This window comes from Corvus hawaiiensis, chromosome 17 (genome assembly GCF_020740725.1).
Source record: "Corvus hawaiiensis isolate bCorHaw1 chromosome 17, bCorHaw1.pri.cur, whole genome shotgun sequence".
In the NCBI taxonomy this organism is placed as follows: Eukaryota; Metazoa; Chordata; class Aves; order Passeriformes; family Corvidae; genus Corvus; species Corvus hawaiiensis.
In genome coordinates this window covers 2,020,804-2,042,161 of record NC_063229.1, presented here as the reverse complement: position 1 = coordinate 2,042,161, position 21,358 = coordinate 2,020,804, and the positions used below count along the sequence as shown (strand labels likewise).

Here is a 21,358-nt window from a genome sequence, read left to right as displayed (position 1 = left end):
GCCCCGCCCGGCCCGGCGCGGGGCGGCTCCGTTTGCGCGGGAGCGCTGGGCCCGGCCCGGCCCGGCTGTGGGACACGCTCGGCTCGGGGCGTCCGGCTCGGCGTGACTCGGCTCGGGGTGACCCGGCGATGGCGGTGCCCGCGGCGGCGGAGGCGGTGCCGGGCCGGCAGCGGGCCCTGGCCGCCGGCTCGCCCGTGGACTACATGAGCATCACCAGCTTCCCGCGGCTGCCCGAGGAGGAGCCGAGCGGCGCGGCCGAGAGCGGCCTCCGCGCCCGCAAGGAGGAGGACGCGTTCCTGGGCGAGCAGGACACGGGTGAGGGGCGGCGGCAGAGCCCGCCCGCGGCCCCCGGCACCCCCCGGCCCTCGGCCCCGCGCCGGGAGCGAGGCTCCCCGGGCTCCCGCCGTCCCTGTGCCCCGGCCCCGCGTTCACCCCGAGGGACGGAAGGCAGCCAGAGATCCAGGGGTTCGGCACAGAGCTTCCCAGGGCAGCCTGGAATGTGCTCTCCCACAGCCAGCTTGGCCTTCCAGCCTGGACCACTTGTGCATGGCCTCCTTGGATGCTCTATGAGCATCTCTCCATCCGGGATGCTCCTCGAGCATCCCTCGGTCTGGGATGCTCCATCCCTCCGGTGCTCAGCTGGAATAAAGTCAGGTGATCATTTGATCCCTGAGAACATCCTCTGCCTATTTTTAACTGATTGCTTCCTCCTCCATAGTTGAGAGAAATGTTGTTCCTCCCCCACGTCATGTTTCTTCAAGCGGCGTTGCCCTTCCCCCCCCAGGGCTGCTTCCCAATCCGGGTGCCTGCCAGCCCCCAGGCCCAAGTTTGCACAGCCCCAGGCACCCCTTGCCCTCTGCCCTGTCCCACTGTGCCCACGGGTAAAGCTCCCATTGCCCATTCCCACCCTGTGCTTTGCTGGCCGTCGAGGTGAAGCCACTGCCTGCAGGGGTGTGGGAACAACTCTCCTAGAAGCACGAGGCCTCTTGTCACACACCCAGAATCTGATGGAGTTTTGGCTGTGCCAATGCATGCAGGTGGGGCAGCTGGAGAAGCTGCTGCTCTCCTGGCATTTGTTGCAGGAGCACCTGCAGAGCCCCCCAGCAGCTCCAGTCTCTGCTGTCTCATTGCTGCAGCTCCAGAGCTGAGGTGGCCCTGGTTCTCCAAAGCATTGGCTCCCCCATGAAGCCACGTCTCCTTCATGGCCCCACGGAAGCCAAGTGGGGTTTGGTGGCTTCTCTTTCAAAGCATGCACATTGATGGTGGGATGGGCCGCTGGCATTGGCGGTGCAGGCTGCTCCTGGCTCCTGCTGCTCCCAAGTGACCCCTTCCAGCTGCTCCCATCCCCAAACCACAGCTCTGCTGTCCCTATTGCAACACCAGTGGTCACAGAGACTGAAAATAGGATGTCTGTGGCAGAGAATGGAGGTACTTCGTGGTGGGAGGGCCATGGTCTGCCCTCTTCCACAGTTGCTTCCTAGGTATTCATGTCCCCTTGTGCTGGGCTGGCCTGTCACCAGAGGGGAGGGATGGTGTCCTGGAGGGATTGGGCAGAGGAGTCCACTCACTGCTCACTGTTTCCCTGCAGGTGGGGCTGGGGCCTTACTTGGGTGTGCCGGGGGCTGTATGTGACACCCCACCCCAATGGCAGCCCCTGCCAGGCCAGCTGTGGCCCCCACCGAGGCTACCAGCCAGTCCTCCCACTCAGTCCAGCTCACTTAGACCAGAAGAGCCCATGAGGGGCTCAGTGTGTGCTCAGAGGCTCAGTCTGGAAAAGCCGAGCCTTTCCCAGTCCCACTCCTAAACCACCACAGCACAAACGAGATTAAATTCACCCTGAGGGGATTCCCTGGCTGTGGGAGTTTACTCCTGGTTGCAGCATCACTGAAATTAAAACTCCCTCCTTCCCTGGCCTCAGGAGAGCTGCAGCCAGGTCATGTGAATGCCATGGCAAGGACTGGGCTGACAGTGCCCAGGGCAATACCACCTGCCAGAGCAGAGGGACAGGCAGTTGATGGGGGATGTGGGCTTTCCTGCTCACTCCCCTCTCCCCTTCCAAACCCAGGAAACATCTCCTGTATGGAGGGACAAGCTTCTCATTTTGTCTTTTCCACTTGGTGCTCCTCTTTTTCCTACTGTGGATGCACAGAGCACTGCAGCCCCCGAAAAAATTCTTCCAGGAGCCCTGGATGATGCCCTGAGCTACTTGGTCCACTTCAGAGCCCAGCAGAGATGGGCACGACCTCACAGCTGCCCCAGCAGCTCCATGTGCCTGGCAGCCACTGGGACGGGCAGGGCATCCTCAGCCGGTGTCCTCCCAGCACAAGGGCAGCAGCTGACACAGAGATTCAAGGCATCTTTCAGAGCAAAAAAGAGACTTTTTCATCCTGCTGAGGCCCAGCAAACCCCTGCCCCACTGCTTTGCCATCTTGGAGCCGGGTGTCCAGTGTGCGGCTTCATTTCCCAGTGGGCCTCATCTGCCAGAGGAAGCAAGGAATTAAAGCAGAGTCCTTCCTGCAGCGGAGCGAGTGGATGTTCCAAGGCCTCTGGTTTGCAGGTTTGCTCCTCTCTGCCCTTGCTTCCCTAGAGGTATTTTCTGTGCACAGGCCAAATGTTTTGCTTTACCTCTGTTTTGCTCAGATGCTTTAGCTCTATCACAGCTCCAAGTAAAGCTGCTGCATTTTTTTTAATATCTTAATTTCCTCTTCTTCAGTCTCGCTGCATTTCAGAGACCTGTTTGCTGTGTTAAGAACCCCTCCTAATGGAGCACAGGAGTGGGCCTATCACTGAAGACTGATGAATGGACTGAAATGGAGTAAAATTCAGGGGGTTTTTGTCTCTCTTAATCTCCAGGGAAGTCAGTTTGGAATAACTAGAGCTAAAGGAAGGGATCAGTAAAATGACCCAAAGCAGTATCCGAGCCAGAAAGGCTCCTGGGAGCTGGGATCAATAGGGAAGGTGATAGCCATGCTGGAAGGGGCTCAGTGTAATGTTAGTGCTGGATAAACACTGCAATAAGAGCCCCGAGTTGCTCAATAACTCACACTTGTTTCCTCCCTGCTGCCCACAAAGACCCAGACTCCTTCCTGAAGTCTGCGCGCCTGCAGCGCCTGCCCTCGTCCTCCTCGGAGATGGGAAGCCAGGACGTGTCCCCTCTGCAGGAGACCAGCAAGGACCCCTTCTCCGGAGACTGCAGCTGCCGGCACGACGGGCTGACTGTCATCATCACCGCCTGCCTGACCTTCGCCACGGGCGTCACCGTGGCCCTCATCATGCAGATCTATTTTGGGGACCCTCAGGTAAGACAAAGCAGTGGCTTTATGGTTGGGCTTTGGCTCCAAAGATGGGAGAGCTCCCTAACTTTCCTCCTGGTTAGCAGTTCAGCAAGGGAAGTACTGGGGAGCCATGGCTGGTGTCAGTGAGGCCACGGGTGCTCAGTCTCCCCCAGCTCCACCCCAAACTGGCTTGCAAGCCTTTTCCTGTGCCTGGAGGTTGTGCTTGGAGAGCCAAGCCGGACTCAGAGCTTGCCCTGTGGCCAGGGTTTGGGGGTGCTGCTAGTGGGGAACAGACAGCCCCACTGCTGTGACTCCAGCTGTGGCTTGAGCCAGATGGGAGTGCTTTCAGAAAATAATCCTTGGTTAAACAGTAGGCATCTTGTCCACTTGGACAGAGTTTTATGGATTATGGGCATACATGCCCAGATTCACCTCTGGAAGATTCATCCAGTACCAAGCAGGGAAATAGCTGAAAACAGAGGTGAACCTCCTGCTAATCTGTCCCACGGCCCAGTGATTGATTGCAGAGCCAAGGCAGCATGGCCACGGGGTTGGATCCTCCTGCAGAACTTCTGCTGGGGTAACGGTCAGCCAGGAGTCACCATCACCATCTCCGTGTGCTGCCATGGCCCTTCTGTCTGTGCATGTCCCCAGGCCAGCCTGGCTCATGTTGAGATGCTGCAATTTGTGCCACAGGGATGAAATCAACTCTTTAAAACATCGTGTGACTGCATTAGCACAGCACTGGCACAAGGATGAGAACAGGCTGTGGTTCTGGGGGCATGCTGCATTCTTTGCCGCTGTATCCCCATTCCCAGTGGCTGCCTGGCTGCAGCACAGGGACAGCTCTGGGCTTGTGAGGGGCAGAGAGAGACGTGGCCCCCAGTTTAGAGTGGCACACAGAGTGTGGAAAGCTGTCTGAAATGGTGGCCGTGGCTACCTGCAGCTGCGCTGGAGCGGGGATGTGCCAGGGGACATACGGTTCCCACTGCCATTTGTTGGATCAGCCACGGCCTCGGCACTGGCCCCAGGCTTCAGGTCCTACATTGGTGGGTGCAGATCTGGGCAGCACCAGCAGCACAGCCCAGCACAACCCTCTCCTGTCCGGCAGCTGTTCCACCGCGGCGCCGTGGTGACGGACGCCGCGCGCTGCACCGCGCTGGGCACCGAGGTGCTGGCCAGGCGTGGCTCCTCGGTGGATGCGGCCATCGCCTCAGCCCTCTGCGCCGGCATCGTCAACCCCCACACCTCGGGGCTGGGAGGGTAAGTGTGGGGCACTCGCCCCTGCTCTTGTCTTCAGGTGTCCTCAAGTGAGTGGTTTCACAGAACCCCAGAATGGTTTGGGTTGGAGAGACCTTAAAACCCATCCAGTTCCACCCCTGCCGTGGGCAGGGACACCTTCCACTATCCCAGGTTGCTCCAAGCCCCATCCAGCCTGGCCTTGGACACTTCCAGGGATGGGGCAGCCTGCACCAGAGCATGGTGCCCCCACCACCTCCCCCTCAGACAGAGGAATATTTCTTCCAAATACCTGATGTAAACCTGCCCTCTGGCAGTGTAAAGCCATTCCCCCTTGTTCTGTCACTGTCTGCCCTTGTAAAAAGTCCCTCTGCAGCTGAGAAATGCCTCCGTGGCAGTGCCAGGCCCAGGGTGTGGTGCCAGGGCTCTGACATCAGGCAGTGATGTGTCCACAGTCTGCCATAGTGACCCTTCCTGTGCACTGTGCTGCCAGCACAGGACAGAGACCCCCAGGCAGGGAAATTTGTTTCTGCTGTAATGACTGCCAGGATCATCCAAGCCCCAGGCTCGAGAGGGCTGGTGAGCTCTGCTGTGAGTGTGCCAGGAGCTGCAAACACCCCGGCCTCAGTCCCAGTGCTTCCAGAGCCTGAGTCCTGCCTTCCACAAGCTCTGCTCCTGAGGCTGAAGCCCGAGCCCAGCTCCAGGCAGCTGCTGGGGGTGGAGGGGGGGGGGGGGGGCAGGTGGCTTTCTCCCAGCCCTCACACCCGGGGTGGCATCCACGTCAGCCTGGTGCTCCTGGCTCTGCAGGAGGGCTCAGGAGCGTTGCATAAACCGCAGCCACCTGATCACTGCTCCAGCTGCACCACCCATTGCTGCTGTAAGCAAAAACCCTCTTTTGTTGCAAAACTGCTCAGATTAGAAAGAAAATCCCAGATGGTCCCACCTTGGCATTGGAACAGAGCCAGTGGCTCCCTGGTCAGGCAGGCAGGGACTGCTCCAGCCTCACCAGACTCAGCACAGGGCTGCCTGTGTCCCACACCGACCCTGCCGTGGCTGTCCTGGTGTATGCCCTAGGGAAGGACGGCAGCATTCCCTGCTCCTCCGGCCACCCCGGGGCCCTGCTGCGGCTGGTGACCTGCCACAGTGACCCTCGTCACCCTGGACCAGCCCTGGCCGCAGTGCCGCCCGAGCTCTCCGGCAGCGGCTGTTGCAGGAGCAGCCGGGCCGTGCCCTGACGCTGTCTCGCCACAGGGGCGGGGTGATGCTGGTCCACGACATCCGCAAGAACAGGAGCTGGGTGATCGACTTCCGTGAGGTGGCTCCCCTGGGCATCCCACTGGAAGAGGACCTGCTGCAGGACACCAAGGTGAGAACCAGTATCCCACAGCCGTTGCCTCCAGGGCTGTTGTCTCCAGCTCTCCTGCCTCCAAATTTCAGGCCAAAGGGCAGATGCCCAGCAAAGTAACAGGAGGTCTCTCTCATCATGGGAGATCCTGGGCCCTACAGACATGGAGAATTTAGGGGAAATACTTCTTTATCAGCCCCAAAATACCTGCAGAGCTTTAGGGAGTAAAGAGGCGTGTCCCTGTGGCAGCAGGGTGCTGGGAGAACAAGAGCCCCAGGAAGGAGCATAATCCCAGGTTGTTCTGCTGAGTTATTTCTCCTGACCAAACTGGGTTGAAAACAAGATTGAATTTGCCTCTCTCCTTTCAAAACCTTTTATTCCATAGTAAAGTGGCTTGCTACAGACCTCTTCCCCTCTCCTAACTATGCAGGTAATTCTAAAGTAAACATGACTTGCACCACCTTGACTTGCAATTGGGGACCGTGTCCTCGTGGAAAGGAGACTACTCTCTTCCTTTTTGTCCTTCCTATTTTACAGCCAGGTCTGCTCGTGGGGGTGCCAGGCATGATCCAAGGAATGCACCAGGCACACCAGTTACATGGCAGGTAAGACACGAGGCACAGGCTGTGCCTTGGGGTCCCCATGAGCCCTTGCCATCAGGCCACGTTCTCAGCCACCACTCAAAACCATTAGCTAAGTACTGGGAGGCTTGTGTTGAAAGAGATGTTCATTTTTTGGTATTTCATGTACAAAAGACAAAATTCAGCATCAGGTCATGTTTTCTGCAAAGTGAGCTTTTGGCTAAGAAGATGTACCATAAGTGTTCTGTTAGGGGTGCAGCATGTTGCCTCTCATGTCTGTGCTTCTTCATTCTCTCTTTAGCTGCATCCTAAGAGGTGTGCCTGTCCTTGGTGCTCTGTTGGGATAGGGAGGGAACTGAATGACTTGCTCAGGACCAGAGCCTGGCTTGAGATTTTGCTCCTGAGACGCCCCTTCCCCCATCCATGCACTGCCATTCCTCTCTGGGGCACATCCTGGAGCACTGAGATGATCCTGTTAAGGAGAAACACGCGCTCTGAAAGCTCGGTGCTCCTTTTCGCCTCTGCTGGCCCCACAGCCTGGTCTTCCAGGAGCCCCTGACTGCAGAGCCGAGCCCTGTGCTTGCTGCCCACCACCCTGCCCCACTGCACCCCTCCAAGGCCCGTTTCTCCTTGTCCTCTCTCCTTTGGCAGACTCCCATGGTCAGAGCTGCTGGGCCTCACGGCCGGTGTCGCCCAGAACGGCTTTAATGTCACACACGACCTGGGTGAGTACCTGGTGGGCAGCTGCCCAGTACAGGGCAGTTCACTGTGCAGGGAGCTGGGCATGTAGGTGGTTAGTTGTTGCTGTTGTACTGAGAACAGTGAAAAACAACATGAGTCCAATTTCAGGATAAGTGGCCAAAATGGCTATATTTAATGATATAAATCAGCTTCTATAGCTTCATTTGCAAGGGTGGCATGACCCCATTGGTCACTTGACCACCCACCCTCTAGAAGGATAGGTGGAGGTTCCACAACGCCCATTCAAAATATTTTCTCCAATGTACCAAAACAACTTGGACAACAAGTTTGCAGGTGCAAGATAAAGTCTTGATTTACAAAAATCCTAAAACTGTTTTCAGCTTGCTTGCATGAGAAAGAAAAACTTCACAAGATGTAGCAGCTGGAAAATTCCTCTGCTCCTAGCTTTTTACTATCCACAGTTAGTCAGGGAAATCAGGGCTTTGTGCTCCTGGAGATGGATGATATTGGGAGCTGAACAATGTGTGAGCCACAGTCTGCCAGGGGACAGTGTGGTGGCAGCCAAACTGGAGCCCTTTGCCGTGGCTGGGCAGAGCCAGGGCAGAGCAGCCACACTGGGCAGTGCCCAGGGCCAGACAGGGAGGGGTGCTGGGGTTTCTTTGGGTTTCTTTGCCAGTTCCAAAGGACCCATGATCCAGCTCCCCTCTAGTTTTGCAGTAGGGCCAGAGGCAGCAGCAGGCCTCCAACGCCCCCATCAGGTCCTTTGCGCCTTCCTGACCCCTGCTTTTTCTGGATGTCCTTCCCCTTCTCACCTGCAGCCAAAGCCCTGAGTGAGCTGAAGGACCTGAACTACTCTGACCGATTCCACGAGCTCTTCCTGCCCGATGGGCAGCCCCTGCTGCCTGGAATGTTCGTCCGGCGGCCGGACCTCGCGGCCGTGCTGCAGCTGCTGGGGGCAGAAGGGGTGTCAGCCTTCTACAGCGGAAACCTGACCCAGGAGATGATCTCCGAGGTGAGCCAGGACTGTCCCTGTCACCTGCCAGGCTGGGGCTGCCACCTGCTTAAGGTGACAAACGGGGGATAAGCCAGGTGCCAGCACAATGATGGGGACAGAGGCCTCCTTTTCCTTTCCTGTCCCTGCGGTGGTGTCAGTGACACACAGCCCATTCCCACCGTCTACAGAAGTGAAACGTCCATTTCCTCTATAACCAGGACAGTCTGGATGGAAAACAAAAACCAGTTTGAAGCCCCCTCTGGGCTCTGTTCATTTGGGTGACAAAGCCTTTTTCCCCAGAATGAGAGGCTGTTGAGAAACAAGTTGTTGTGGTTAGTGGAACTGCAGGATACAGACTCCAGGAAGATGGTTTAGAAAAAGAAACCTGCGAGTCTTGAAAGCAGAGGATTAGACAGGCTTGGTCCCACTTGGGGTTGCCCTAGTTTAACTCCTGGTACAGGTGCTCTGGAAAAAATATCAAAACCAAAGTAATTCTGGTAAAAAAAGCCCCCAACAAACCATAACAACTTTCCTCTGTGTGGCTGCAGTCAGGGTGGTCAGGGCACCATTTTATTGAGCCACCGTGGTTCAAATGATGCTCCTTCAATAGTTCATCAAGAATCTCTAATGTGTTCATTCCACTCAAGCCTCAGACATCTGTGGGCTCTGTGTTTGGAAATCACCCTCTGATGGTCCTCCCCCATCTCCATCATGACTCAGTCACAGAAGACCTGCGTGGAGGGAATCACCTGTCTTTCCTGTGTTCATGAAAATTACCAACCCTGGTAAATTGTACCTCTGACAGGAGTCTTACAGGAAGACCAAGGCTACAGCATACCCACTGTCAGCTAAAATCATTTCAAATAGGGTGGGAACAGTGATTTTTTAGTTGAAATTTCTAGTGATGGCCACCTGCCACACCTGGACTCCATATCTCCTGGATCCATAATCCTGGCAGTGTTCAATACCCCTTAACACACTCCTGCTTGCCAGCCAGGGCAGGGAAGGCTGCAGGGCAGGGCCAATCCCCACCTTCCCAGGCAGACAGAATGTCCTGGGAGCACCCCTGGGGTGGGTGAGCTGTTGGAGGTGAGTGCAGAGCCTTCCTGTGATGCTGAACAGTGAGCCAGGTCACCAGGGCTGTGAAAGCACAGAAAGGAAGATGAAGGAACCTGGCACTTGGCTCAGGAATCTCAGTGGAGTATGTTTGACAGTGAGGGGTGTGCTCCCCTGGGCCAGCACGAGGAGCACAGAGAGCCTTGGCCCAGCCTGTTCAGTGTGCACTGCTTTGCTCTCGTGCAGGTCCACAACTACGGAGGAGTCTTGGTGGAGGAAGATTTCAGCAATTACAGTGTCACTGTGGAGGATCCTGTGCACACAATCTATCGAGGTACACCCTCACCCATTGCAATGCAGCTCCAGGGAAAAGTTCTCTTCACCTCACAAGGGGTGGCAACAGCACTGAACAAGAGTTGAAGTCAAAGCTGTGCTGAGATGTCTGCAGAAAGGCTTTCCAGGGAGTTTCCTGCTATTCCCTGCTGACACTGATGTGTCATGGGTGGTTCAGAAAATTTTCAGGAGTTTGAAATGTTTTTTCCCTTGAAAGTCTAAAGATGCAACATGGTCACATCTTGAGGCAACGTCTCAGTAGAAACTGGACCTACAGTTAAAGACAGTTCCCAAAGGGAGAAAAGCTAACTATGCAAGAAGTTTCTAAAATGTCATCATTTTCTTGCAGTCCCTGTATTTACCCTCCTTGTAGCTGTAATGTTGCAAACTCATTTTTAGGTGGCCTTCCAGTATGTAAAAAGGGTTTATAAAAACGAGGGAAAGTGACTTTTAATATGGGCAGATAGTGACAGGACAAGGGGGATAATTTTCTACTGAAAGAGAAGAGATTTAGATTAGATGTTAGGAAGCAACTTCTCCCTGTGAGGGTTGTGAGGCCCTGGCACAGGGTGCCCAGAGCAGCTGTGGCTGCCCCTGGATCCCTGGAAGTGTCCAAGGCCAGGTTGGACGGGGCTTGGAGCAGCCTGGGACAGTGGAAGGTGTCCCTGCCCATGGCAGGGGGTGAGACTAGATGACCTCTAAGGTCCCTTCCAACCTAAACTATTCTGGTTTTCTCTGATTCTATCTCCATTCTTCCATACTGCAGTCTACAAACCAACAGCCAACCAATAAGAAGTGAATTTCAGAGGTGAAAAAGCATCCCTGTTTGGGCTTCATTCATCCTTCATGAAGAAACAGAAAGATACAACAGGGATGTTCTGGGGAACCCTTCTCAAATCGTGTCTCTTTCTATTATTTCCCCTCTAATCTGGAAGGGTTTCCCTGTCCTCAAGGACACGACTCATGGACAAGTGTTCTCACTGGATGGTGTCTGACAAAAGCAGCTTCATTCCTCTCCTCTTCCCTCCACAGGTCACCTTGTTTTCACTCCCCCACCTCCACATGCAGGTCCTGCCCTGATCGCAGCACTGAACATCCTTGAGGGCTTTAACATCACAAGTCAAGGATCCAGAGGGAATATCTTGCACTGGATGGCAGAGGTAAGAGGAAGTTCAACATTTGGCTGAATTGCTTGTGCTGCTAGAGAATGATTTATTTATTTTGTGGTTGTACAAAAATGTTTGTAGGTTATTCCCAGAGGAGAATGAGCAAATAGATTGCTAAGGTGTAAAACTGAGCAGTGCTGCTGTCTCAGAGGCTGAGCAGGAGGATCTTTCCTGCTTGGGAAGAGCTTTTTGAGAACAAACTGTTGCTTTTGTCCATTTCTCGTATACAGTCATCTCTGCAGAATGACCCCACAGCACTTGAGGGTGGTCTCATCAAGTTCCTCCACCTCTGAGCTCCAGTGGCCCTGGCCATTGCAGAGCACCCAAGGGCACTGCAAGGTGTGCTGCCAGCAAAAGCCTCTACATGGTGATGACAAGGAAAACTGACCAATACTCCACATTTTAAAAAAACACATTTTTGCCCACCTCCTGATCTCTGTGGTCCAGAATTTTTCCAGCATTTAGACTGTCCTACCAAAAACATTGCAGCTTCCCAGGAGGTTGAGCAAGTGCTCTGTCTCCTGCTCTGTAAGCAGAGTTATGCTCTTAGATGCTCCACAGATCCACAGATGGGGTTTACGAGTTGGAAATTTTAATCGGGGATTTAACCACATCCTTGTAGCAGACAGGACAATGGGTGCTTGGAAGTGTCTCAGCAAAAATGCAGCAACTGGAGGAGTTACACACTGTGCAGAGGCACAGAAGGTTGACTCACATGAGTTATATTTGAGCTCTCTTCAGGAAGCTTTGGGTGAGTCTATTTGCTCTGCCAAGAGTTTCACCTGTTGGTTATCCTGGAGCAGCAACCTCCAGCTCCAAGGCAGTCACTTCAGGAGATGTGTAACCCTGATTGCCTGGGTCCCACAGCTGAACATGTTGCTGAGGCTCAGTTGATGCCATGGTGATTCTTTGCCTTTCTTTGATACCCCTTTTATATACCTTTTATAGCTTTTTGTATTCTTAGTGGTTTTTAGCCTACATTCTTAGACTTATTTTGTTAAGCTAGGAGACTAAACATCTTAGAAGCCCCAGACCCCAAGGTCCTCTCCAGAGCACATTCTGTAAACTAAGATAGAACCATCCAGGGGAAGGTTCCTCAGGGAGAGGGGCTCATTCAAGTCTCTCATTGGGGAATCTTTGATAGATATGCTAATTAGTAACACCTATAATGTGATACCCAATCTATCGTGGGTGGGCATTGCAGGGTGCATTTTGGCACATTCCACCTGGATGTGTGCACCTAAGGATCCTTAAAGCAAATACAGAGGTAAAACCTCTTTTTCCCTTCTAACCATGTTTGATTCTTGATTTTAAGACCTGGAAAAGGCATCACAGTGCTAGGGCAGCATCAGGTATCCAGCCCTGGGACAACCAGGACCAAGATGTCCTTAACCTCAGGGGTGGAAGTGCTCTGCATGTTTCCATGGAGCTCTTCCCTGACCACTAAGCCCTTGTCCCCCGCCATGGTGTGGTGGTCAGTGGATACTGCTCCATGGAAATGCTGCCTTCTCCAGAGGTTTGTCATGTTCTGCTCTCCACACAGTTGATAACCAAGGAGAAGCTGTTGCTGTGTGGCACATTCCAGACCAGCAGTGCCATCTCACTGGCTGCCTGCAGGGGAGTGGGCTGTTCTGAGTCCTGAATGAGCATGGCTCGACCTGCAAGCTGAACGTTGAGTGTGTTTCTGCTCGGCACAGGCTGGCTTGGCTGAGGAGCAGCTCTCTCTCTCTCCTTGTGGCTCTGCCCTGGCTGTGCTGTAATCCCAGTCCTTTGAAATTGCACCTTCCCATTTTCAATGGACTGTCTTAGGCAGGATTCTGCATGTTTGAGAAACCAGATCCTTTCCTCCTTTTGCACCATCACTCCCTGACGTGTGCTGGGACTGATGCTTTCTGTTCAAACCCTTTGGATGGTTTACAGCCAGGAGCTGGGCAGCAGCTGGGGAGCAGAACAGCTCATTTCTGCTCAGCACTGGTGCTGGGCCAGCCGAGCTGGGATTCAGAGGCAGCAGCGAGCCCAGCACCCACTGTCCCATTGGGATTCAGTCTGATCTCTGCTCTTGTGGTGACCACTCAGGAATGGAAATAGAAAGTAAATGGCATCCTGGAGACCCTGTCTGCCAGCTGGTGATGAAGCTGAACCACTGAGCTGGGCATCAGCTCCTGCCAGGCACGTTGCACTTGTGGCTTCCCACTGCCAGAGGGCAGGGTTAGATGGGATATAGGGAAGAAGTTCTTCCCTGTGAGAATAGTGAGCTGCTGGCAGAGGTTGCCCAGAGAAGCTGTGGTTGCCACATCCCTGAAAGTGTTCAAGAGCAGCTTGGAGCAACATGGGAAGGTGTCCCTGTCCATGGCAGGGGGATGGAATGTGATGAGCTTTAAGGTCCTTTCCAACTCCAACCATTCTGTGATTCTGTGATTGTACAAATGCTGCTGGATTCGCTTGGCTCCCCCAGCACAGTTTGCCATGCCAGACTGAGGCTCTTTGGTTCCCATACCCACATGTGGCAGCCCTCTGCACTGAGGTATTCCCAGAACCCAGGCTTTTGGTCATTTTTCTTCATAAGCTTTAGCCAACACACCAGGACACCAGATACCTCTTCCAGTTTGGAGTATCAGAAATTGTATTTCCAGGGCCACATAAATGTTTTTCCTTTCCTCTCCCTCCCCTCTCCTCTCCTCTCCTTTCCTCTCTTTTCCTCTCCTTCTCCTCCTCCTCTTTGTTGCTCTCTTCCTCTTCTCCTTTCCTTCCCTTCTTTCTTTAGACATTAAAAATAGCCCTGAGTTTGGTGAGCAACCTGGGAGATCCATCTGGTGACGTGTCTGTCACTCACACAGCAGAAGGCATGGTGAGGTATGTCTGAGGAGGACAGGCACGGTGGCAGTTGCAGGATATGTGGGTTGGATATCATTCCCGGGTTTGCTCTGCCCTGAGCTTTTTCTCCCTCTGTTTTATGAAGGAAAGGTCAGACCCTGAGTGTCCTCTCAGAGCTCATTCTTTCACAAGGATCACAGCTGATACCACGGGGCTCTGGGGGTGGGTCACAGGATGTCCTCACTCAGAGGTTTCCTGGAGCCAGCTTGAGCTTGAGGGTTCCTCCCACTTTGCCACTCCTCTAAACATTCCCTTTGTGTGGGTTGGACAAACAGCCATCCCTGTGGGCAGAGCCACATGTGCCATTTCTGCCTCTCCCTGCCCCACTGTGGGGCTCGGGCCTTGCAGAACACCCAGATCTGCAGGAGAGGCCGGGCCTGGGGTTTCAGCCCAGCCTCCCACCTCAGAGCCACGTTTAGCCACGGCTGGTGGCTGGGCTGGGCTGGACTTGTCCTCCTCCTCCTGGCATTCAGCTGGGGTTGTCACCTTGGCTGTTGGGGGTGGGTTTACTCCTGGTGAGGGCAAACAGGAGTAGACAGAGCCTTTGGAGGTCCATGGCAGACTGAGTGCCTCTCTGTGCAGACTGAGCCACCTTGTCACCCCTTCCTTCCTTGGGGTGAACCAAACCAGCTCCCTGTCCTCGTGCAGCCCCTCGGGGACACCTGGCCGTAGCTGTGTAGACACACCAGGACGTGTCCAGCTCCCCAGGCTCACTGCTTGCTTTCCTCTCTCCCTCCCTCCTTGCTGAAGTAAATCAGAAGCCAATTCCCTGCGCCAGCTGATCAATGACTCCCAGTCCTTCCCGTCCGATCTCCGCGTGCCTCAGCTCCCCCTGGGGAGCGGGACCGCCGCCAGCCAGGTCCTTGTCGTGGGCCCCGACGACTTCATCGTCGCCGTGGTGAGGTAAAGGATTGGCCTCTTCCCTCCATAATGAGCTCAGAGTGGGAGCAGGGAGGAGGGAGTAGGTTCAGCAGGACAGGATGGCACCGGACCTGGAGCAGCCGGGCTGCTCTGTCCCAGTCAGTCCTGCAGCAGAGGAATGGGAGAGGTGGGCTTGAGATGTGTGGGCTGCTGCTGCTCTGCCCTGTGCAATCTTGGAGCCCTCTCACGATGAAACATGGCTGGAGTGGCCTGTATCTGCTCCCTGGGGGAGAGGTGATGGCAAATTTCGGACTGATGGAGGCAGATCCATCACAGCAAAAGGAATGCTCAAACACAGGGAGGGACAGAGCTGCTGTGGCCTATGTGGCTCCTGCTCCTTAGTGCATGGAAACTGCCTCTTCTCAATCTCACCAGCCCTAGAGAACCACCAAAGAATCTCTATCAAAACAAGGTGGCACAGAAAGTTGGAACCCTGAAAGCCTCAAGGTGTACAAAAATCTCTGGGATGATTTTGATGAAATTTCTTTGTGTTTCTTTTCAGTTCTTTGAATCGTCCCTTTGGCAGTGGAATAATAACACCATCTGGAATCCTCCTGAACAGCCAGATGTTGGACTTCTCCTGGCAAAATAAAACAATGAACCACTCCATTCCCAGGCTGGTAATGAATGACATGACAAATTCTTTATTTACCTTTTTTTTTTTCCCAATTTTATTCTCATCTTCACAACAGGGAAGCAATTTAATGCCTTATTAATAACAGAGACAACAGCCTGTAGAAAGTTCCTGTTTTTCATTATATGAGCCACTGAAAGTGAGAAAACAGAGGGCTCCATGTCCAGCAGTTATTATTGCAATGCAGAACTATCAAACAACACTGCAGCCCAGATGCACTTTAAGTAAGTGTGGACTTGTATTAAGGACTCTCTTCATGAATTGTTGCTCTGCAGGTTAAAAAGTAACAGGTAGCAGGAAAAATGTCTTCAGGTCTTGGAAAGAAATGAATACAGACCTGCCCTGGTGGCCTCAGCACTGCCTTATGCATTGTGAACCCACCCCACTTTGCTGGGGTGGTTCTTTGGAAGAGGCTGATGAGCTCCATGTTCCTTCTGTGGGAGAGTTGGCTTGTTGACATTTTTTGGTGTGACTTTTCTTCAACTGCAGCAAAACCTCCTTCAGCCTCGGAAGCGGCCGCGGTCCTTCCTGCTGCCCACCATCGTGAGGCCCTCCGAGGGGATGTGTGGGACCTACCTGTGTCTGGGGGCCAGCAACGGGGACAGAGCCCTGAGCAGCATCGTCCAGGTCAGCGCTGTGTCCTCCCAGAGCAGCTGCTCAGCTCAAGGCTGAGTAGGGTCCCCTCCTTTCCCTTCCTAATTGGCCCAGGCTGGGTCAGAACTGGTGGCCACAGGTTACTGGTTCAATCTTTGGTGTCACCAGTTCCACACTTTGGTGTTTTCAAATCTCTAAGGGTTACCAATTTACTTTTCTTGCACCTTTCCTGGTGACACCACTCATAATTGTAGAGGAGAAGCCTTTTGGCACAATCTACAATGGTTTTTGTCATTCTAATACCTGTTGAAAACTCATCTTAAGGATGATTAAGAAAAAAAGGAACGTTTTGTTATTCAGAAAATTGCAGGAAACTGGCAGCCCTTTGGCCCTTTTCTGTATGAAAAGCTCCTTTTAGGGCATTCCCAACTGAATTCCTCCTGCTCAACACTGGATATAAATTGGGCAGTTCCTCTTAATTTATGATTTTTAATGAAGAGAAGTACTTGCCAATGGTTTGATTGCATGTACAGCAGTAAAGGATTGCTAAAAAGAAAAGCACGGGAAGGGGTCCCAGTTTCCTTACCTTTTGGAAAGCATTACTCAGAGCAAAACCAAAGCCCAGAACTGCTTCGTAGTGCTTTGTTGGGAGAAGTCATGTGCTGAGCTTTTGGCTGTGACAAACACTTACTTAGAGCTCACATCGTGTTCCAGACACACAACTCTGCTAGTTTAGCAAGAGCTATGTGACAAAAAGCCCACGCTACCCTGAAAATGTCCTACTTTACAACCAACAACTTACAGGCCATATTCCAAGGACCTCAGTGTGTGCACACCCCTGCAGTAATTCATGCAGTTCAGTAAATGGTTCAAAATCTCCTTTGCCTGCTGCATGTGCAGATGCTGAAGCCACCAGTTCGGGGGATGCTCAGGAAGTTGGCTTCTCCTGTTCTCATCACTTCTTGTGTTATTGAGGATAATTTACTCTCTTGCAGGTTTTGGTAAATGTTTTAACATTTAACAAGAATCTGAGTGAAAGTTTGTCCCTTGGTCGACTTCACCCCCAGCTTCAGTCCAACACCTTGCAGGTTGACAGTGAGTATGGACACTGGGTGGGGCGCAGCCTACAAATCCAGCAAGTTTAGGAAAAGAGCAGGATTTTCTTAGTACTCTGCAATGGAAGTGCCACAGGTCACCATGTTCTAGGGTCCCCAGGGGTGTGGAGGGTTTTGGGGAAGACAAAAATCAGAATTCGACTTCTTCAAAGCTTGGAGTCTGTGCTGAGCCGTATCCTTTCCCTCTTGTCTTGGAAATGCTCCCTGACCCCTCCAGCACCACCTCTCCAAGCTCTTTCAGGTGCTTCTCCCCAGCCCTCCCTCTGTCCCAGCTCACCTCCTGCTAGTGGCCTTGTCCTGTCCTTAAATCCCTCTGGAGATCAGATGCCATTGAGGATATCCAAATCAACAAGACTGCAGCCTCAACTTCACCCAGACATGTGCTCAAAGCTTCCTGCACTTTATTCCCACTGCCATAAATTATATTCCTTCACTTTTCAGTCCATGTCCCTTAATTCCAGCAGCTGGGAAGAAGGCACGGCTTATGGCAAGGCCTGTAGCTTGACAGTTCTGAAAACACAGCATCAGTGCTGGCACTCTGGAGTCTGTACTGTCAGCTCCTGTCCTGGTTACTGTAAGTCGTGGTCTATGTGGTGTTCTTCACACCACCCCAAACTTCACCAGAGTGAACCATAAGTGAAATTTGGTTCTCATTCCACACCAAATAGCCAAAGTTCCTGGGCTTTCCCATTTCAGAGGAAAGTCTAAAAAGGGTCTGTCCTGCAGTGTGCCCTGCAGACTTGGAAACTAAAATGGAATTAAATCTAAAACTTCACAAGGTCCTAATTTGTGAGTTTGGACATTTGGCATCAACAAGATACATGTTAAGACACAACATATAAAGCTTAAACACCAGTGGGGCTTCTGTGTCCCTGCTCCATTTGTCCAGCTGCACCCCCAGCTCCGGGGCCTTGGACACTTCTACTCATACAGAAATTATAAACCATCAAATGAGCCAAATAAAAGCAGAAGAGCAGCAACCTGAGGTCGAGGTCTGGAAGATTAAGAAATACACGCAGGGGAAGTTGGGACACTTAGCACAAAGTTTGTCATTTGGCAAGATGCTTCACTGTTGTTTGTTTTGAGCTGTCTTGCATCTTATTTTGACTAATAATTGTTAATACTCTTATTTGTAACTAAGAGTGGGCACTGCCTTGTGTTCTCTAAGGAGAATAACTACAATTGGTGTCAACCACGTATCTTCTCCTTCTTCCAAAGAGGAGAATCTCCCACATCTTTAAATGGTGGTGTAGATCCTCCCATAGCCCACAGCACAAAGCAGTGGCCCCTGGCTCTTGGCTTGCCCAGCTGGAACCTTCTGCAGGGGCTGCAGGCAGCTTCCCCCCACTGCAGACCCCAGCAGCATTTGCATCAAACACTGGTTTCAGTTACCAACTCCTCTTTTCAAATCCCTGCAGGTGAGTTTCCTGAGGAAGATATTGAATTTCTCGTGGCCAGGGGCTATCAGGTGGATAAAGTCCCAGTGGTGTCCCTGGTGCACGGGGCCAGGAGAACCAACAGTTTCATCATTGGCCTGAAGGACCCCAGGAGTGCAGATGCTGCTGGAGCCACGATCTTGTAGCACCTCCCAGGGGACGTGTTCTGTGACCAAGGCTGACACAACCCCAGTGATGTGCATGTTCTGAAGTGGCCCCTTCTCCAGCCCCACACACTGCTGAGAAGATGTTCTGCACTCCCCACCCTGACAGCACCAGAGGAGTCGGCAGCACCAACATCCAGCTCTCTTTTTATTTTTCAATGATTTGGATTGCAAGCAGCCCAGTCCTTGTTACAGGAGTGGCAGGAGCACACTTTTCTTTTGGCAGTCTTGCTAATAGTTGAGTCTTTCCAAAGCCCAGTTCTAGCCTGAATCTTACTTTTAGGGAGCAGGAACATGAGCAAAGGAAAAAACGGCTGCTGCTGCTGATGTTATTATTGATGATGATGTTATTATTGATGATGATTATCCTCATCTTCATGTCTTTCCCAAGTTCCTTCTTTGCCTCCAGGGTAAGGCAGTAATTAATACAGCCCAATGTAGTGTTTGTGGGTGTCTGCAGCTGGAATACTGCAGAGTCTTCCAACACTCTGTCTGGGCCAGCTGATTTTTACCAGCGTGCAGCATCCCAGGGAAGTTCCTGTGCTCACATCACTACCTACCTTGAATTTTGGCAGTAAATGTTTTGAATCCAGTTGCTGCACAGACTCACTGGCAGTCTGATTCTGTAACCAGAGCAATGGTTTTCAACAGCTCTAACAATTTCTTCCTCTAACAACTTGTGCACTCCCCAGTAGTTCTCTTACAGAAGTTCAACCTCCTCAGTGATGAATTTCAGCTCAGAGGTAACAGGTTTAACTTTCTTAGACACTTTTTGGAGATATCTTAGCAGTACTCCACACAGTTGTGAAAAACCACAGACCACGGCCTGAAGACCACGTGGAGAGCATTTGGGTGGGTTCAGAGCTTTCCTTCCGCTGCCTTATCTCAGTCTGTTCCAAAAGCCTGTGTCATTCCTTCAGAGAGGCTTGGGAATTTCTGCTGACTGAATTCATGGCTGTAACTTAGCTCCATGTTTTAGTACTAGTGAAGCTATTGGAAAAGCTGAAAAGAGTGAGAGAAAAGGTACAAACCAAACCAAACACTACTGAGATAATTTTATGTCCACAGCATGTAGTGAAAATAAAAGAATGCTCCTGCATTTTGTGTCTGAAATTGAGAAGGGAAGAATACCCCAGCTGACATCTGCACTACGTCATTCAGCCCACATTTGGACATTTCCTGCTCTTTTTGCTGGCAAGTTAGAGACACCTGGCACTAAAAAATTCTGGAGTTTGATCATTTTCTATGGTCTAAAATGTGATGTTTTCCTTCATGGTGCAAATGCACCCATGGCCACTGTACATATTAGATATGTATGTCTGCTTATGGGTGTCTTGCTCTTTGATTTGATGATCGCACCATTCACCCTGACCTTCCTCCCGAGGCACCCTGTGGCACCCTGTTTGTGCCACTTGATGCCATGGAGAGTGTGTGGCTCGTTTTGGGGTAGTCAGGGTCACAGGGCAGATAATTGGAGTAATTGTTCCTGCCACCCAAGAGCTGCAGATCTCAGAACACCCAGTGAAGCATGTTGGGCTGAGTGACAAGAGAGGTGTTTTCATGCTCTGCTGAAGTGCAGCCACTCATGAGAGGAGCACAGCAGCTCCCACTGACAGGACCATCAGTAGCATTTCCTGTTCCAAGTGCATCCATGCCCTCAGCTGGGACAGGGGAAGCAAAATGTTGTATCTGAGGTATGTTCTGTGCCACCAAGAAGAGACTTTCTTCACCACAGGGACATCAAATCTATTTATTTATTTTTCTGCCATCAGCACTAGAGTTGGTCACTGCCCGAAGATGGAGAGTTCATAAATGTGTCTTGGAGCAGACCTCTCCAGGCTTCACAGGAAGGCAAGAAGGCAGTTTTGTGTGTTGAACCCCTCTGGACATGATCTGGGGGTTTCTGGTCTGTCCCAGCCCAGATCTGCCCCTTGGGCATGGAGGTTCTCTATGAACAGCTGCAAAATATGTGGTGAAGTCACTGGCAGTGCAGGACTTTGCATGAAATGTCACAAAACACTTTGAAAGATGAAATTCCTCCTTACTAACTGAATTCACCAACTTCTGATGCTGGATTCTGTGTGTATGTTTGGGAGTAAAAGACTTTGGTCTTGATTCAAAAGGGCACTCATATGTCCCAAAGTACAATTGCACAGCAATTATCCAGAATCTTAAAATAAAGCATGTTCCAAGGTGTTCTGCTGGATCATGGCCTGTATTGCAAAAAAAGAGAAAACCGAAAATGATTGGAAGATGAGACCTATGCCCCTAGGCTAAGAGAAGTAAAGGTATTCTGAATTATTTCCCATTTTTTTCTGTTTAAAAGCAGCATCAGTATAGCACAGATGTATCCAACATGGACACCTTTAATCTGCTAACTGGCCCAGTGTCTCTAGTATTTTGAGCCCATCTGTTGTGATCTGATTAATTTAACATCTAATGAATTTAAGAGCTGACAAATTTAACGTGAGGTACCAAGAAATACCTGATGTTTCCCTCAGTACAGGTGAGATGGACATTGCGAAATAAAGGGCTGTATTGCAGAGATGTGTGTGTGCAGAGTACCTGTGCTGATTTCAGCCTGGCCCTTGCAGGCATCCGACAGCTCTGAATGAGAATTTGTCCTGAAACTTTGTCATGGATGTCAGTGAGGAGCTCAGAACACAAAATCCAAGGGGGCTGAGAAAAACAATAACCATTTTAAAAGGAACAAAGTAACACAAACAAAGTAAATACATTTTTTAAAAAGATGCCTTTGCTAAATGTGACAAATTATGATCCGGAATGTGGCCAGCTTGCTTCTGCCCAGGTTTGCAGTGCACGCCGTCAGTGTGCACTGGTTTCACATGGGGACAGGCTGGAGCCACTGAGTATCAGCACTTCATCCGTGTTTCTCCCTAGGGCTGAGCGCCCCTCTCGACCTGCCTGG

At 51.9% G+C, this 21,358-nt stretch overlaps 1 protein-coding gene across 2 annotated transcripts; it reads left to right on the top strand.

Annotated features, from left to right (window-relative positions):
• Positions 1–15: 15 nt before the first annotated feature.
• On the top strand, positions 16–20,976 carry GGT7 (gamma-glutamyltransferase 7). 2 transcript variants are annotated; one of them, XM_048321624.1, is made up of 15 exons: positions 16–315; positions 3,073–3,299; positions 4,387–4,538; positions 5,766–5,880; positions 6,397–6,464; positions 7,092–7,165; positions 7,961–8,154; positions 9,439–9,526; positions 10,558–10,685; positions 13,456–13,544; positions 14,316–14,468; positions 14,989–15,106; positions 15,610–15,747; positions 16,710–16,809; positions 18,248–20,976. In XM_048321624.1, the coding sequence occupies exons 1-15, from the start codon at positions 129–131 to the stop codon at positions 18,409–18,411; spliced, it is 1,995 nt and encodes a 664-aa protein (XP_048177581.1). In that variant the 5' UTR covers positions 16–128; the 3' UTR covers positions 18,412–20,976. The 2 variants fall into 2 exon arrangements, with proteins under 2 accessions (XP_048177581.1, XP_048177582.1); XM_048321625.1 differs by lacking the exon at positions 16–315 and adding an exon at positions 352–2,557.
• Positions 20,977–21,358: the final 382 nt, after the last annotated feature.

Coding starts and splice junctions, on each gene's coding strand:
- GGT7 (XM_048321624.1), top strand. CDS start 129: ATGGCGGTGCCCGCGGCGGCGGAGGCGGTGCCGGGCCGGCAGCGGGCC. Junction 10,686..13,455: donor TCTTGCACTGGATGGCAGAG/GTAAGAGGAAGT, acceptor TTCTTTCTTTAG/ACATTAAAAATAGCCCTGAG. Junction 15,748..16,709: donor CCCTGAGCAGCATCGTCCAG/GTCAGCGCTGTG, acceptor ACTCTCTTGCAG/GTTTTGGTAAATGTTTTAAC.